The 16,608-nt window shown below is 41.1% G+C and overlaps 2 protein-coding genes across 4 annotated transcripts; one reads left to right on the top strand and one right to left on the bottom strand.

Annotated features, from left to right (window-relative positions):
• The first annotated feature begins 992 nt into the window (after nt 1–992).
• LOC129171377 (uncharacterized) lies at nt 993–5,432 on the top strand. Of its 2 annotated transcripts, none has more exons than XM_054759965.1 (13): nt 993–1,105; nt 1,762–1,965; nt 2,033–2,059; nt 2,121–2,180; nt 2,264–2,362; nt 2,443–2,493; nt 2,575–2,658; nt 2,738–2,821; nt 2,892–2,942; nt 3,025–3,075; nt 4,099–4,132; nt 4,198–4,320; nt 4,426–5,432. In XM_054759965.1, exons 1-13 carry the CDS (start codon nt 1,001–1,003, stop codon nt 4,710–4,712), a joined length of 1,260 nt encoding a protein of 419 aa, XP_054615940.1. In that variant the 5' UTR covers nt 993–1,000; the 3' UTR covers nt 4,713–5,432. The 2 variants fall into 2 exon arrangements, with proteins under 2 accessions (XP_054615940.1, XP_054615941.1); XM_054759966.1 differs by having other exon boundaries at nt 1,769–1,965; nt 4,426–5,431.
• A 1,598-nt stretch (nt 5,433–7,030) lies between these two features.
• Nucleotides 7,031–16,110, bottom strand: lin7b (lin-7 homolog B (C. elegans)). Of its 2 annotated transcripts, XM_054759971.1 has the most exons (6): nt 15,830–16,110; nt 14,364–14,482; nt 13,554–13,625; nt 10,114–10,323; nt 8,361–8,524; nt 7,031–7,623 (listed from the first exon to the last, which is right to left on the bottom strand). In XM_054759971.1, the coding sequence occupies exons 1-6, from the start codon at nt 15,909–15,911 to the stop codon at nt 7,602–7,604; spliced, it is 669 nt and encodes a 222-aa protein (XP_054615946.1). In that variant the 5' UTR covers nt 15,912–16,110; the 3' UTR covers nt 7,031–7,601. The 2 variants fall into 2 exon arrangements, with proteins under 2 accessions (XP_054615946.1, XP_054615947.1); XM_054759972.1 differs by lacking the exons at nt 14,364–14,482; nt 15,830–16,110 and adding an exon at nt 13,870–14,354.
• Between the last annotated feature and the right edge of the window lie 498 nt (nt 16,111–16,608).

The following is a 16,608-nucleotide window of genomic DNA, read 5'->3' as shown; positions in this document are numbered from 1 at the left end:
TTCACTATCAGGATCTTTGATGTGGAGGCTGAAGTATGAGAAGGAGTGCCGTCCTGCTCAAGAATTTGCCTTCTCTCATGATTTGGAAGGGAGTGGGCAGCATGTATTTTTTGATACTTCAGGCTGTTGATGTTACCATCCACTCTGCAGATCTCTTGCTCACCCCCCTACTGGATGTAACCGCAAGCCATGATATTCCTCCAACAAACTTGACGGTTGTCTGGGTGAATCTTGGGTTCATGTGGGTTCCAACAGGTCTTTTGCAGTATTTATGGTGATTGGGATACAGTTTAATTAATGATTCATCAGAAAAACCAACCGTAATAATGAACAATGCTCAAGATGCTCCCGCATTGGCCTGTAGGAACGTAAAGGTGACTATAGGGGTGTTATTTCATGTCTAGAGGGCTCTAATGATGTTAAGTGTATTTAGAAGGTTGTAAACAAGTTTACTATGTCTTATTTTCTCTTATTATGTCCACTATATTGGGTAATAGGAGTGTAAAGGTGACTTTAGGGGTGTTATTTCATGTCTAGGGGACTCTAATAATGTTAAAAAGCGCATTTAGAAGGTCCTAACCATTTTTTTAAAACGTCTTACATGTCTTATTTTCTCTTTTAATGTCTACTACATTGTCTCGGTAGCCTACGTCAAGAAGTAAACATCCCTCCTTTAATCAAATAGTCAGCTAATTCTGCAGAAGCAGCTCAAAAGATGAGAATAAAACTATGGTCGGTGCGGTACAAGGATGTGGAGGACTGGCTTTGCCTTGTGACCCCAAGCGACTTAATACGCTGCTGGATATTATATATAATTGCTGTGGACTGTTTTCATTCACTTTACATGGTGGCTTTGGAATTACTTGGAAATATCTTGTTCATAAACACCAGATGCCATCGCTAATAGGATTAAAGCTGATGATGATGATGATAATGATGCCCTTTATGACTTTTATGACTGTGATGCGTACCTTTCATACCTTTTAAATGACTCTATGGCATGGCTGATATAAAAGAATATACACGTTTGCTGGTTGTGAGTTGCTGGAGAAGCAGACACAGCACAAGCGATTGGAAGCAGCAGAGAAGACATCACAGCCAACTGGTAAGTCTGAACTGTTATTGCTGGGAAAGTATGCTGTTGACTGGAACAAGCTGCACATCTGCCAGTGAATTGAGTACCGCAATCGACTTTTTGGAAAATGGTAGCGGGGCATGTTTCGATTTGACATACGACATGATTAAAGTCATGGTACGAGACCATTTACAAGATTTAGAAGACTAAACAGCAGCAGATGTCAACAAAACAGCTGCAATTTCACAAGATTAAAGTCAAAATATTCTGAGAAAAATTCCAAACCGCTTTTTTTGGCTACTTTTTTGGCTCATTGGACTGTTATGAGAAACAAGTTGCAATTTTACGAGAATAAACTCATGAAAGAAAACCATGTCATTTTATGAGAATCGAATAAAATCTAATAATCAAATAAGAATCAAGTCAAATGTTATGGCAGTAAAGTCATGATCTTACTATTGACAAAGCTTATTGAAGGAGAAAGTTGAAATATTCGGGGACAAAAAAGATGCTTTTTCACCTAAAGCAGATATATATAGAACTCCTTAGCGTCGACACATCAAAGCGGTCCTTGCATCCTTTGAAATTTCACTATGTGGGCCTCGCTGCAAAAAGTTGGGACCCAATACTTATGACTGCCATGTTCTCCCTCATTGATTATGTACTGGAGATAACTTACTGATCAGTTCCCAGATCACAGAAGAACTTGCGACATGCAGAGGAAGGTGAAAGGCCCACACGCCCGCAAGAAGAAGCCACAAAGCACCGTCCACCCAGGCTTCTTGGTCACTGCGCTCGTCTTGATCGGCGTGGCGATGGCATGGGCGTGGCCTAACCTGTCTTGGCCGTGGGACTCCGTCGCTGCGGCACAAAGCACCGAGGCCACTGATGTAAGAACACATGGGTACTTCTTTATGTGCATGCATGGTACTGACCCCAGAACAAATCCTCCTGCAGGAACTGACAATGAAACTGGAATTGAAGGTAAGATCACACATGGCTACTTTATTTGCATGCATGGTACTGACCCCAGACCCTCTTGAAGAACCTGGTGACACGTGTGGATGAGCTTGATGAAAGAACAGCAGTTATTGACTACGTTGAGGTAAAAACACACCTGGATACTTGATTTTTACAGACGTGGACAAGCAAGTGCTGAGTATTTATCCAAAGCGTGTCTTTCTGCAGAATGTGACCCGTATGGTTGAAACACAAGCGGCAACCATGCAGAATCTGTCCACACTTACGGAGAAGATTGACAGAGTAGCCAAAATCGCGCAAGTTGAGGTAAAAACAAAACAGCAGGATACTTTGAGCATACATGGAGAGTACTTGTGTCGAGTGACCCACAACATGTTCACCTGTAGGATCTGACCACACTTGTGAGCAAGATGGATGCAGAGGAAACAAAAATGAAGGTAAAAAAACACACCTGGATGCTCAGTTTGCATACACGGACACCGCTTGAGTCGAGTGACCCACAACGTATTCGCCTGCAGGATCTGACGGAACGCGTGAACGCTCAACTGCAGGATCTGACGGCACGTCTGAGCACTCTTGAAGAGAAAAAGGACCAAGTGACAGTAAGAACACACCTGGATGCTTAGTTTGCATACACGGACTCCGCTTGAGTCGAGTGACCCACAACGTGTTCGCCTGCAGGATCTGACGGAACGCGTGAACGCTCAACTGCAGGATCCGATGGCACGTCTGAGCACTCTTGAAGAGAAAAAGGACCAAGTGACAGTAAGAACACACCTGGATGCTTAATTTGCATACAGACACTGCTTGTGACCCACAACGTGTTCGCCTGCAGGATCTGACGTCACGTGTGAAGACTCTTGAAGGAAATAATGTGCAACTTGAGGTAAAAACACCCGAATGCTTAATCTGCATACACGGACACTGAGTCGAGTGACCCGAGTGACCCACAACGTGTTCACCCGCAGGATCTGACCACACTTGGGACCAAGGTGGATGCAGAGGAAACAAAACTGAAGGTAAACACACACCTGGATGCTTAATTTGCATACACGGACTGAGTGAATGCGACCCACAACACCTGCACAATTGACCACATTTGGGATATTTGGGATATTTTGTATGCCAACAAGTTATCTACAGTGGTGTGAAAAAGTGTTTGCCACCTTCCTGATCTATTTTTTTTGTATGTTTGTCACATTAAGTGTTTCCGATCATCAAACAAATGTAAATATTAGTCAATGACAACACGACTGAGCACAAAATGCAGTTTTTAGGATAAACTTTGTATTAAAGGAGAAAACAAATCCAAACCTACATGGCCCCGTGTGCTAGTGATAACTTGTCATGCCACAGCATCTCAGTAGGATTCAGGTCAGAGTCAGTGACTAGGCCACTCCAAATCTTCAGCAATTTAGAGGTGGACTTGCTGGTGTGTTTTGGATCATTGTAGAACCCAAGCTTGAGGTCACACCAACAGATGGCCGGACATTCTCAGCAGAATTCTTGCTTCCATTTATCTTCCAGGTCCCGAAGGCCGTCACACTACCACAACCATATTTTACTGTTGCTATAAATTCCAGACTTGTTGACATCCAGTGTATAGGTTTCCTCATAATACGAGTTTATTCCCATAAAATGTTAGTATTTTGTTGAAATATTATTTTAATATTTGGACTTTTATTGTCATAAAATCTTTCCACATCCTAATTTTCCAAAATTTTCAAATATTGTGAGCTAATCCTTGTAAAAATATTTTGAAATTACAATTTGAATTTTTTTTCATAATCCAATTTACTAATAAGTATTAATTATTATTATTAAAATTTTTGAACTTTATGCTACTAAAATGATATTTTCCCTCATTTTTCCTCATATTACAACATTAGTCTTGTTGAATTATGACTTTTTCTTGTTTTTCTTAACAATTTTGCCATTTTTGATGGGGTTGTCCCCAAACGGTCCCCTGGCCGCACTTTGGACACCCCTGACATGCATGGACGGTATTTGAGCACAGTGACCCACAACATGTCCTCTTGCAGGGTCTGACCACCCGTGTGACGACTCTGGAAAAAGGTAGGTCAGAAAGACTAAAGGTCACCCTTGACCTTTGACCTGACCCCTGATGTGTCATCTTGCAGCCCGTCAGGTGGCGTTCACAGCAATGATAAACGATGAAGAGAATAAATTCAACAAGTTTGGGGAGACGGTGGTCTTCTCTAATGTGAAGACCAACGTGGGTAACAACTATAACAAGGCCACAGGTACGATGTCACGACTAACTAGCATAGCATTTCTTGATAGCGTGTTAGCATTTTGAATCAGCACCGTTGGGGGGCGCTAACAAAGGTGTGATTGTCCCCCTGCAGGCATATTCACAGCCCCCATCAAGGGCCTCTACTTCTTCACCCTCACCTACCACACGCATGGGGGATCCATTGACCTATGTGTGTATAAGAATAAGGAGTGGATGAGCCGTATGCGTAACACTGATAACAAATATCACGGAAGTGAGACCAACAGCTTGGTGATGCAACTGGAGAAGGAAGACACCGTGTATGTCGCTGTCTATGCTGAACATACCCTTCATGACTACCAGTGTTGCCACCATCAAAGCATTTTCAGCGGCTACCTCATTCATCCCATTGTAAACTAGATGGAGGTGTGCACATCCATCCATATTATCGATACCAGGGCAGGGCAGTATCAGTATGGGGTGGATGCTAGCATGATGAGATGGCTAGATGAGTTTTCTTAATGTGTGTAATCTACGTGTTTGGTATCATAGATATCGGCTGGTCTGATCCAGTTGTGTCTACTGATACTTGAAGCGCACACGTTAGGATTGCTTTTTCAACAGCTGGCATAGGCCGATGACACTTACCGCATACGCTAACGTTTATTATTTGCGTGTACTTCTACCTACCTAACCCCTAGAAAGGGACTGTTTGCAAGCGTCGCTAGAGGGCGCTAACTATGAAAGTAACTAGACTGTATTTTACTGGTGACATGCTAGCTGTGGGAGTTTCAAACAGTCCCTTTAAATGTTGGATGTATTTCTACATCAAAGTGGAAATTTGGTTTGCATTGTCAATTCATTCCAGAAGGTCCCAACAGTCAACGTTTTTGCTGATGACATAGACGGCCGACGTAGCTGACATCCCCGGTTGCCATTCTGTTAGCAAGCTCGCGATGCTAACGGGGATGTTTTGTGATCAAGTGTGCCATATTGCACGCAAGCCAAGGCTAAATTTCGGATGTAACACGCTAACTGACGTTCTGCTTTTTGTCTTTGATGAGAATGTTTATATGCTACAGGATGTTTGGATTTCCTTCAATAAAGTTTAGCAAGTTAGGAAAGAGTGGTGAGTCAATGCTTACCTCGGCTGAAAGACATTTATTTCAAGACTCATTAGTGCTAAGATGCGTCAACATCCAAGTGTGCTACATTTTGGCTGTCTACACCCATGCAAATGTAATGGAGCTTCTCCATGAGTCAAGAAGATTGAATAACAAACCAGGGGTGTCCAAAGTGTGGCACAATGCAATTACATATAGGTCGTAAACAGTTTGTCTACATTGGTAGTGTAAAGGTGACTATAGGTGTTATGTCTAGAGGGCTCTAATCTCAAACTAATTTTACAAGAATTACATTAAAATATTAAGACAAAGTTGTAATTTTACAAGAATAGCGTCATCGAACATTTTAGTAGCATTGAGTTGAAATATGAAGTTTTTTTAAAGTTGTAATGGGAGACAAACAGAAATTTTTGGAAAATTAGGATGCAAAAGTTGAATGAGGTCAAAATATTAAGGGGATTAAGTCAGTTATGAGAAGAAAACGTGCAAAAATTAGTTAAAATAAAACACAACCACACAGCAGAAATGGAAAAAACAGCTTCCATTTTACCAGAAACTTTAATGTTCTATTTTTTTTCTCATGACTTGTAATTACAAAAAATATGACTATTCCCATAATTTAACTTGTCAGAACGGTCATCTAATAACTCAACTGTAGGGATGTTTTTATATTGTAATATATTGGGTAGGAGTGTAAAGGCGACTATAGGGGTGTTATTTCACATCTAGGGGGCTCTAATGCTAAATAATCAGAAAAACCAACCTTATGAACAAGGCTCAAGATGCTCCCAGATTGGCCAGCCCAGACACCAGACATGAACATTATTGAACATGTTTGTGGTTAGATTTGGGAGGAGGAAACCAAAGAATTTGGATGAAGTCTGGGAGTTGTGCAAGACCGCTTTCTTTGCATTCCAGACTTTATTGTGAGTCATTGCTGACATGCATGGATGGAGTCCTCCAAGCTCCTGGAAGTCTTTATGTTCTGATGGTTTTGTAGCATTGTATTTTCAAAGGAAAATAGATTTTCTACCGTCCCTTTTGGTATGCGACAAGACTTTTCTCCCAGCACAATCTGACTATGTCCCATCCATCCATTTTCTATACCGCTTCATTAGGGTCGCGGGGGCTATGAAATGTATTTGTTTCACCCTATCACTGTATCGAGATATTATTATTGGGAGTCGTGCATTGTGGGTACCCTGAGATTCCCAGCCCTATTCCCAATACTTCATGCGGCCGAGCCACAACCAGACCCTATCTCCAGCGGCCCCCAGGTAAATTGAGTTTGAGACCCCTGATCTCGAGGCTTTTGCCTTTCATATAAGCTATTTCTGAATCCAAATGAGCACCCAAAGGTTAAGTTGTTTTTATTTTAGTGGCAATAATCGTCAGGGACTGTAAACTGAAACTAGCCATTGCTTTCACACGTACTTGTGACTTTTTGCAGTGGTGATGAACGATAATAATGTAATGAACGATAATAAAAAAAAAGGTGGTTTAACCATAAGATACAAAAATGGAGAATGCAATCACAAAGTTTTCGACATTTCAGTTCAGCTTTGATTTCCTTGAACGTGACTATGAGAACAGTTGGAAGAGTTGCAAGAAGGGCAGCGTTTGACTTGCAGTTTATTTCATGAGTAAACCACATATTAATACATAAGAGAAAGTCTTAAGAGCTAATGTAGCATTTACCAGTGGTTGAGTGTAGTTTGTCATAATGCTCATTGTCAGGCCTCTATGGGGACCTCTGTCACAGAAATGGTCTTGAAGGCTCACGTGTCTAAAGTGTCTGTTTCCAAATACTTTCTCAAGACTACTCACAGTGCACCACATAAGTATGCACAAGTTAAGAACATAAACACTAGGATGTAGTTAAGTCACATACCATATACTGTATATCTATGTAAGACCTTGCCCTTACGTGGTTTGGACACTGGAGATGATTTCACACCACAGGATTACTGTAGACCCAACGCACACCTCTGTACGATTCTGAGAAATGGGGGGGGGGGGGGGAGCAGGAACAAAGCCAACCTGCAGTGTTTGGCTTCTTTTCAGGTAGCAGGCGTTAGTTAGTAGGCTACTTTGGTTTTCTACTTCTCATCAATGGACATGCCTCCAACAGGGACACAAGCATCAGGTAGGATGAATAATGACATGGACAAAGGCGTTGGATCCGTTAGCCCCTGGACTCCAGAGAACTGCAGGGAAACAGACACAGACAGAATGATGAGTCATGATTTTCAACATGACCACAACTGTATGTAAAGTTTTTATGTTACTATACAGTAGGGGTGACACGATACACTTAGCTCACGAGACAAGACAATATTTTAACATCATTGCAAAACTACAATGACAAAATACAGGACAGGGCAAAGGGACTTTTTTATTTAACTGAGTCACAAAGCAATGACGGTACAATAGTATGTATTACAACTTTACACAGATGACCTAAGCAATTGTGTTGTGACCTGACAAATCGTAAGTAGCCTTGATCCAATGTAGAATTACTACAGCTTCTTGGACATTAACACGGCGGCAGCTGTTCAACTCCAATAGAAAACAGCTACACATCACAGTGACGTATGGTCAGGTGAGTAATACAACCAGGTGATTCCAACTGAAAATAGTTATTTGTCCACTGATCTGTGCTATAAATGTATTTTCTGTAAGACTGAAATCATTTTAAATAACTATTACTAAAAATTACTGAATTTATTGCTGAATGTGCAATCCTTCACTAACTGGGTTGTGTACCAACATAATGTTTGCAGATTTATTATACACCATGACCATCTATAGCCTGTGTAATGTCTATAAGATAATGACGTCATTGTTCTTGCTGATCAAACAACAAACTGCAGAGAAAACTTATCAGGTGAGGCAGATAGGCCATGCTGTGTACTGTATATACAGTCTAATGATATTGTCTCACGAGTAGCTTGTGTGCTGCTGTCGTCTCCTGGCCGTCCTCATCTTCTCAAAGCGAGCCTCCATTTCCTCGAGGACCTTGGGAGTGTAGCGCACCACCAGCTTGACAGAGCCCTGCGCAGCCTTCAACAGCTCCACGGCCTTCTCGTGGTGCTCCCCCTCTACACTCTACACAGCCACAAACATACGCTTGTTGGTCTTTGGTGGGACACTGAAACATTCCATTTTATAACTCTGCATTTGAGGTTTTTTCGTATTTAGTTTTAGGTATTTAAATGATGCCACAGGGATGATATGTCGTAAGGGCCATGAGAATAACTGACCAAATACAAGACGACACAGAATATATTCAGTGGAATCTGTTTAGGTTGGTCCCGTCTATGTCAACCAACTCATCAAGTCCTGGTCCACAGTGGTCTTATTAAGACTAAGAAGGATCCGTTTGTGTTGACATGTGTTGTAGTATTGTAAACTTCATCGTTATTGCTAAGCAGCGTGAAACGACAACATAAGTACTGTCAAATTACACTGCATTAAAGCATGTGACTTCCTGTTCACTGCAAAGTAAGCCTCAAAATACAAGCATGGCAGCATTAACCTGGATTCTTACTTCTTTTTTTAGATTGTCGCCACTGGAGAAAAGATTTGCACATGTACAAAGTCAGGACATACAGTACATTACCATAGCAGATCTGTTAGATAACAGTATAAAATATCACATGAAAAGAAAAGAAAGAAAATCTAAATATGCACAAATGAAGGAAAACAATATCAACAAACTACTATAGGTTCAAAAATACTTCATTATCACTCATTCTTTTTTTCTCTTGCTACATTCGCAAGTAAATGTATCATATAAAGTAAGTATGTAAGCATATTGTAAGGTCATGATTCCGCAGCTTTTGTAACTGATGACACTACATAACTCAGATACTCCAAACCAAAATTGCATTTGTTGGGTTGAAAACGTTGGTTATTTTATATATTCTGCTATTTCTTCTGGTTCAAATTTCACAAACGGATTCTACAATATACTGAAAGGGACAGACAGCAAATAAACAGGGCTTCTGATGCATTTTCTCTTCTGCTTTATTCGCTGTATGCAATGTATACATTTGTTCTGCACATATTGTATTTTTGATGGCACATTTTGTTGTATGTGTTTTATGATGCTTTGGGAGCAATGGATGGAAGTTAGCCTTGGCTACAATCTGGCATATGTACATTTCTGGCCTTTCCTGTCTTGAAATGTTCACTCACGCGTACTGTAACATCTACATTGACATTGAAATAAATCTCCAAACCCTTTTGCTCTGCCTGTTTAATGTGTAAATAAATACACTATTGCTCTAAAGTTTTAAAACACTCCAGTTTCTCTGAAGGAAAAACCTACATTTTTAAGTGTTAAGATGGTATGTCTCTCTTCCGTTGTTAATTCCCTTTTTTCTTGCTATTTAAGTACAAACAAATTACTTTCTCCAATACAATGCTGTTCAACTGACGGTGTGTTCCGAAAACTGTTTTTATGCAGACGGAGGAAGTAGTAAGTACTCCAGAACTTGAAACACCTGTAGGAATTACTTGCACCAACTGTCAAGGCTTGATCAACCTCCATTTCTCCAGAACAGCTTAAAATTGTTGACCCATTTTGTGGTCCCCTAAACAGGTCTTTCTGTATGATTCTGAAATACACATTATTTTTCAGTTTCAAAAAAAAAGATGACTTTTGTGACATGATGTTCTAAGATGCTTCATACCACTCCATTGACGGACAGCAGCTGGTCTCCTCTCTTCAGCCCCCCCTGGCGATCAGCCACGCCGCCAGGTATCACTCTGGAAATGTAGATGGGGGAGTTCTGTTCTTTGCCCCCCATAATATTGAAGCCCAGCCCCTCCTCTGTCTTGGGTAGCTCCACCACCCGTGGGTGGGCATGGCCCTCGCTGGCTGCAAAGGCCGCCACCGTGGCCTGGTCAGGAAGCACAACGTGATCAGCGAAAAGTATAATAATTTGTTAAAAAAGGTCTTTCTCAGGATTTAACAATAATAGTAATAATAATAATAATCGTAACGCAAGTGTTTCCCGTGCATTCATTTATTTGTGGCAGCCCGCCATAAATAATTTCAGACCGCCACAGATAGATTTGGCATTACCTTAATTTTATTTGATTTGTCCTCACTCACAAACACATTATAATGGGACTGTCTTTCTAGCTTGTCATTACAGCTCTGTACAGTAGGTGGCATTGTAACTCTGCTACGTAATGTACTTCATGTGCACATAACACAACTGATTTGGTTGCGCATCATCAATATAGTGAGATATTTGATGTACAATGTTGTACATTACCTTTAAAATCAGCCCACACTTATAGGCAGCCCAGGAAACTGTCATGTTCTGTGTGCTGCTTTAGTGAATCACCCACAATTCACTAGTCTGTTCGGCCACAGGTACGTCCCCATTCAAAGTCTCTTTTGGGCAGGGGTGGCCATTACATCGATCGCGAGCTACCGGTCGATCGCCAAGGTAGTTTGGGTCGATCGCGCAAACGTCACTTTGTACAAGTAGTTGTGATCTGACATCAGTCAGCTGACATTACGATCCCCTCCTGATTCGTGCTTGCTTCAAGCTACACACAAAGATGCAATTTTCATCTTTATTATTCTTATTGTGGATGAACTAACTCTGCAGTAAGATGTCTATATCTATAACAAAAGTTATCTGTTCACTTGTAGCGGCTAGTTACGTAGAAAAAAAGTGTATTGTTTACTGGCTTTGCTTGGTGTCATGAACTCCACTACAGAAATCAGTGTTTTCTACACGTTCGCTTCTTAAACTATGATTTCATGATGAAATTAAAAATGTGCCCATTGGTGAAACCTTTTCAATCTGTTGCCTTGACTTCAGCTGCATTGTCTTTTGCATAATCATTTTTAAATTGTTGTATATCGGTAATGTTTGATAGCAAATGTTAACTGGATGTAATACATGAACTGTGTGCCCTAACGAACGTTACATAGCTAATTTGACTGACATATTACCAGTACTCAGGTTATGTACACAACTATTTAGGAGTTATGTGTAATTATCTTTATTTCCATTTTGAAGTGAATTATGATAGCAACTACTTTGATTATCTGTAAACTTTCAAAATGTGAATGTGAAATGCTAATCATTCATATTTACAATACAATTTCAGAGTTTACTGGTTACATTTTGTATATGTTATATGTTTTATAGAAAGTGGTAGATCATTTTGACTTGTACTTGCATGCTGAGAAAGTGCGTGCACTCCTGATAAACATACGTATAATGTTTATAACGTACATAAATACAAACTCATATTTTTTAAATAAATATAGTAAATATATATACTTTCTATATCTATAGTAGTAGATCTTGTAGATCTACTACTATAGATAGTATAGGTATAGGTATAGTATAGTAGATATATAGATATATAGATAGTATAGGTATAGGTAGATCTTTGGGACTTGGTCATTTTTAAAGTAGCTCGCAGGCTTAAAAAAGTGTGAGCACCCATGCTTTTGGGTATCAACCACCACTCTTTCCCTCCCAGGAGGCAGAGGTTGCCATTCCTGTCATTCACCTACTGTACATCTCCGTCGGGCCCACCGCGTTTGGCGGGACACCCGTGCTGCCCTATCCTGCATGGCAGAGCGCAACAGGCAACTGGCAGATCGGCACCGGAGACCAGCACCCTCCTGCCAACCGGGACAAGAAGTATGGCTCTCTTCCCGAGATCTACCCTTGGCCGGAAGCTGCAGAAAATTGAGTCCGAGGTCCGTGGGTCCCTACAAGGTGGAATCTATTGTCAACTCATCCTCTGTCAGACTCAAGCTGCATCCCTGAAAGTCCATCCAGTCTTCCACGTGTCCCACCTGAAGCCTGTAAACTCCAGCCCTTTGTGCCCTCTGGCCGAGGCTCCTCCTCCACTGCACATCATTGATGGTCAGCCAGCCTATACTGTGAGAGCCATTTTGGACTCGAGGAGAAGGGGCAGAGGTGTGCAGTATCTGGTGGACTGGGAGGAATATGGACCAGAGGAACGCTCTTGGGTAGCCCGCTCATGTATCCACGATCCGGCCCTCATCCGTGATTTCCACTCTCTCCATCCCGATAAGCCAGGTAAGCCGTCAGGGGCCGTCTTATAAAGGGTGGGGGGTACTGTCATGTTGTATGTGCTGCTTCACTGCTCTCTGGCTATCTTTCGTTGCAGCACACCCCTGAGTCTGCAGGAGGGACTAATTGGGCACACCTGCAGCTCATTAGCCGGCTGCCCTTCATAAGCTGCAGCCAGACTCACAGTCGGTGCCAGATTGTTGCCAACTCCTCACCAACACCGGCTCCTCTCAGCAGTATCACTCTGTCTAAGTAGTTTTGTGACTTTTGAACTTGGCCATTCACTGCTAGTAACCCTGCTAGGCTTCCTCCTGCAGTGGTGAGTGACTATCTGTTTTGGTTTCTCAGCAGTGGTTTTGTGTTGTACTTTGTTTATTTTCTTATTCAGCCTTCCTTTTCGGCTGCTCTTTTTGTTATATGATAGTTTCCCCATGAGTTGTTCCGGGAGGTAGTTTATGTTCGTATTCTCTTCCTTAGTTGTACTTTGTATTTTTGTGTTTTGTGTACATTATTACACATTGTGTAATAAATATTACTACACCAAGACTTTTGGCTCATGCATTTTGGGATCCAAAACCCGGCCGCTGTCGGAAATTATGAAAACATTATGAATGTTTTTCCCTGCAGGTTATAAAGTGCACACATGAATCCCCACACAAGAGTCAAAGTTTTAAAAAATCTCTGGCATGACCAGAGTTTTGCGTCATGGCCAATCCCCCCCCAAACCAACACCACAGATATATTGTAGCCCTGTGGGAAACACTCATAACTAGATTGTGTATTTTCCCTTTCGGAAAAGGTTTACCTGAAATTACGCTATGGCAAAAAATATATAAAAGGAGTACTGGCCTTTTTCTATTTTATTTAAATCAGTAGCTAAAAAAAATAGATTGCGCTTGTGGAAAAGTACAGTTAGTTCAATAAAAAGTAGTGCTATTAAGACTTGCGTTGCTTCGATGCCTTGTTAAAGGCGATCAATATAATGGAGGTAAAAGTCATACTTTAGGAAGTCCCCTTGAACAATACTGAACTTGTCTATAGTCAGTAGGTAATACCTTGGCTGTTGCCTGGGCTCGCACCTCTGGTCCTCCAACAATGTCCAGAGTGTCATACAGCTGCTCATATACCTAAAGTGCAAAAGAGCATATTCCAAGTGTAGACACAATCATATATCACAATTATAGCCAAGATAAGGCAAGAAACAAAAGCAAAACTTGTTGCACATTTCTTTACATTGTTGCATGATTTGTGGCTTTCTAGTCAGGACAGTAACATCACAAATAATGTACACTGTAACGGCCTCCATTGCATGCCAGTGTGAAGTCAAACTATTCTGAAGCAAATTTTTAATTTAAAAAAATGAATACACACGCCGCACGGTGGCCGTGTGGTTAGCATGTTGGCCACACAGTGAGGAGATCGGGAAGACCTGGGTTCGAATCTCCGTTGGGCATCTCTGTGTATGTTCTGCGTTTTCACCGGGTACTCCGGTTTCCTCCCACATTCCAAAAAGGATAAAGTTGATAAGGTTAGGTTAATTGGCGACTCTAAATTGTCCATATGTATGAATGTGAGTGTGAATGTCAGCCCTGTGATTGACTGGCGACCAGTCCGGGGTGTACCCCGTCTCTCGCCCGAAGTGAGCTGGGATAGGCTCCAGCATACTCGTGACACTAGTGAGGATAAGTGGCATAGAAAATGGATGGATGGATGGAATACATATTGTTGCTTGAAACTGTTTATCCTACGAATGAAGTCTAAATGCTGCAGATGCTGGGAAGTATAAAGAAGATAATGGCAGCAGAAATATTTGCATGTAAAAACTTGATACTCTATGTCGTTATACAAGTACTGCACTTCCATACCTCTCTGATGGCGGCACAGAACTTGCTCTGCAGGACTCTCTGCAAGGCCTGAAGTTTGGGAGGAGGCAGCTCACCTCTGCGCTGCAACCGGTCCAACAACTCAATCACTCTGCACACATCTAACACACACACACACACACACACACACACAAAGTAGGTGACTGGCTTACAACAATTGATTTGTCAGCAGCACAGAGTTAACTGGTAATAATTACTGGAAAGGATCTAAATAAATTTTAAAAATCGTACCTTTTTAATAAGATTATGCTCATGGTAGAGGAAATAAGGTTTAATTACAACCAATGTTGGGCAATTACTTTAAAACAAGAACTTAATTAAAGTTACTAGTTACTTTCCCCAAAAAGTAAATGTATTAGTAACGGAATTACTCCTTATAAATCTAATTACTTACCAGAAATAGTAATTATTGTGTTACTTTTATTGAAAAACTTTCAAACATGTAAAAGAACCAGGTTTAGCTATAGTGGCGTGCAAGAGATGTTTCATGAGATGATGGCTGATGGCTGAGGGCTGAGGGCTGAGCTTGTGACTCACAATTCTCTAGGGGGGCAGTGTGTTGACTAGCTATTTAGCTTTCTGTCGAGTAGTACTGAGCAATAGTGACTGCAGCGTCATCCAGGTCGTTGATATAGATATCAGCGCATCACATTTGACTATCGGTAACAGAAGGGCGTTGTCAAGTTTGAAATAGTAATTAGATCAGTTACTGGAAAACTTACAACACTGCTCACAACAAAGTCTAACTATAACTTTCAAGCCCTAAAGTGTGTTTAGTAGGGATTGGTGTCTAGATCCAAATATCAATAATGTCGATACCAACGGTCGTATCACTATTCAATCAATACTAGAATGAAGGGATCAATATTTTTCTATTCTGCTCAGACACAGACATCTTAGCTTGGTGTTACAGGTGACAAAGCAAATCAATGTAATATATAATAATATTTTGTATCTCATTAAAAATACATTCATTTCACTTTAATAATATGCCATGGGATGATTAAAAAAACACGCTGGCCTAAAAATAGCCCCCGGGCCGCACTTTGGCCATCACTGCTCTAATGATCTTGAGCTTGACTTGAGCACTCGCCCGCTCACTAAGGCTGACGTCACTCGTGAGTAACGGATCACTGTACACAAAGAAAATGCCAGATTACTGTAAATACTGTACTATTACAGTACAAGCAGTTAATTCCATACGCAGAGAAAAATAACCATTGACCCCACCTTGTCCACTTTTAACATGGCGGGCTGTGACGTCGCCATATTGTTAGAATATACACCGACAAATATCTTAACGGTGACAGGAACATATCAGCTTCTTGATTAGTCATAACCGGCGTTTCTGCTACGTGTGATTAGCGATAGTAAAGCAAATCTTTGAATATAACTAATATGCCCTACATTAAGCCACGACGAATGTACTATTAAATTACATACAGTACCTCTTTCTAGGCAGAGCGGCTCCGCCATAGCCGCCATGTCTGCCTCCTTGGCTGGATGGTAGTAAGAGGACATCATTCTCATCTCCCATCCGCTGATTCCCGCCTATGTCTTTTCTTCACAGCATCGCCAGCTTCATGGCGAGGGAAGTCGTCAGAAAAAGACACAGTAGTGAAGGATGTGAAGGACGGTACACGGACACAACAGGAGTCTTCCAAGCGAGGGCGAGGATATGAATGGACTTAACGTCAATTGAGTAGCTGACAGGTGACGTAAACTGGATTGATGACGTACAAGCGACGTAAATACAAATAGTGACCTTACAGAAGCCCATTCGGTGGCACACCACTTTTAGATGGCTTACTGGTTAAATACAATGGAAACTATCTTTATAGTTTAATACTTTCTATTGCACGTTACACATCCATATTAGAATATAACGCAAAAATCCCGGTCATGTAAAAATACTTGTACACTTTGTAATGTAAGGTTTATTTTTGCGTGTGATTTAAGTATTTTGTCATGGAGTCAATAGTAGCGATACCAAGGGTAGTCGCGGTATCGGCTCGATACTGGCGTGATTACATCGATATTTTTCAGTTCCCTGATTTTCACAAATGTACTTTTGTGTTCATATTATTACATTGTTGGTATTGTTTATATAGTCAGGGAATATGTCCTTGGCCACCGGAGAAACTCGGGGGCAAAATGCCAAAAGATCTGAATGAGATCCGTTTTTGCTGTTGTTTTTTTCGCACTGTTGATTTAATAATTTATGTAT

The sequence above is a fragment of the Dunckerocampus dactyliophorus genome, chromosome 18, assembly GCF_027744805.1.
Source record: "Dunckerocampus dactyliophorus isolate RoL2022-P2 chromosome 18, RoL_Ddac_1.1, whole genome shotgun sequence".
In the NCBI taxonomy this organism is placed as follows: domain Eukaryota; kingdom Metazoa; phylum Chordata; class Actinopteri; order Syngnathiformes; family Syngnathidae; genus Dunckerocampus; species Dunckerocampus dactyliophorus.
This window is presented reverse-complemented; position numbering and strand designations above follow the sequence as displayed.

Coding starts and splice junctions, on each gene's coding strand:
- LOC129171377 (XM_054759965.1), top strand. CDS start 1,001: ATGGCTGATATAAAAGAATATACACGTTTGCTGGTTGTGAGTTGCTGG. Junction 1,106..1,761: donor GAAGACATCACAGCCAACTG/GTAAGTCTGAAC, acceptor CTTACTGATCAG/TTCCCAGATCACAGAAGAAC. Junction 4,133..4,197: donor TGTGACGACTCTGGAAAAAG/GTAGGTCAGAAA, acceptor GTCATCTTGCAG/CCCGTCAGGTGGCGTTCACA.
- lin7b (XM_054759971.1), bottom strand. CDS start 15,911: ATGAGAATGATGTCCTCTTACTACCATCCAGCCAAGGAGGCAGACATG. Junction 13,626..14,363: donor TCTGTGCCGCCATCAGAGAG/GTATGGAAGTGC, acceptor TTTGCACTTTAG/GTATATGAGCAGCTGTATGA. Junction 7,624..8,360: donor CAGCAGCACACAAGCTACTC/GTGAGACAATAT, acceptor GTTTCCCTGCAG/TTCTCTGGAGTCCAGGGGCT.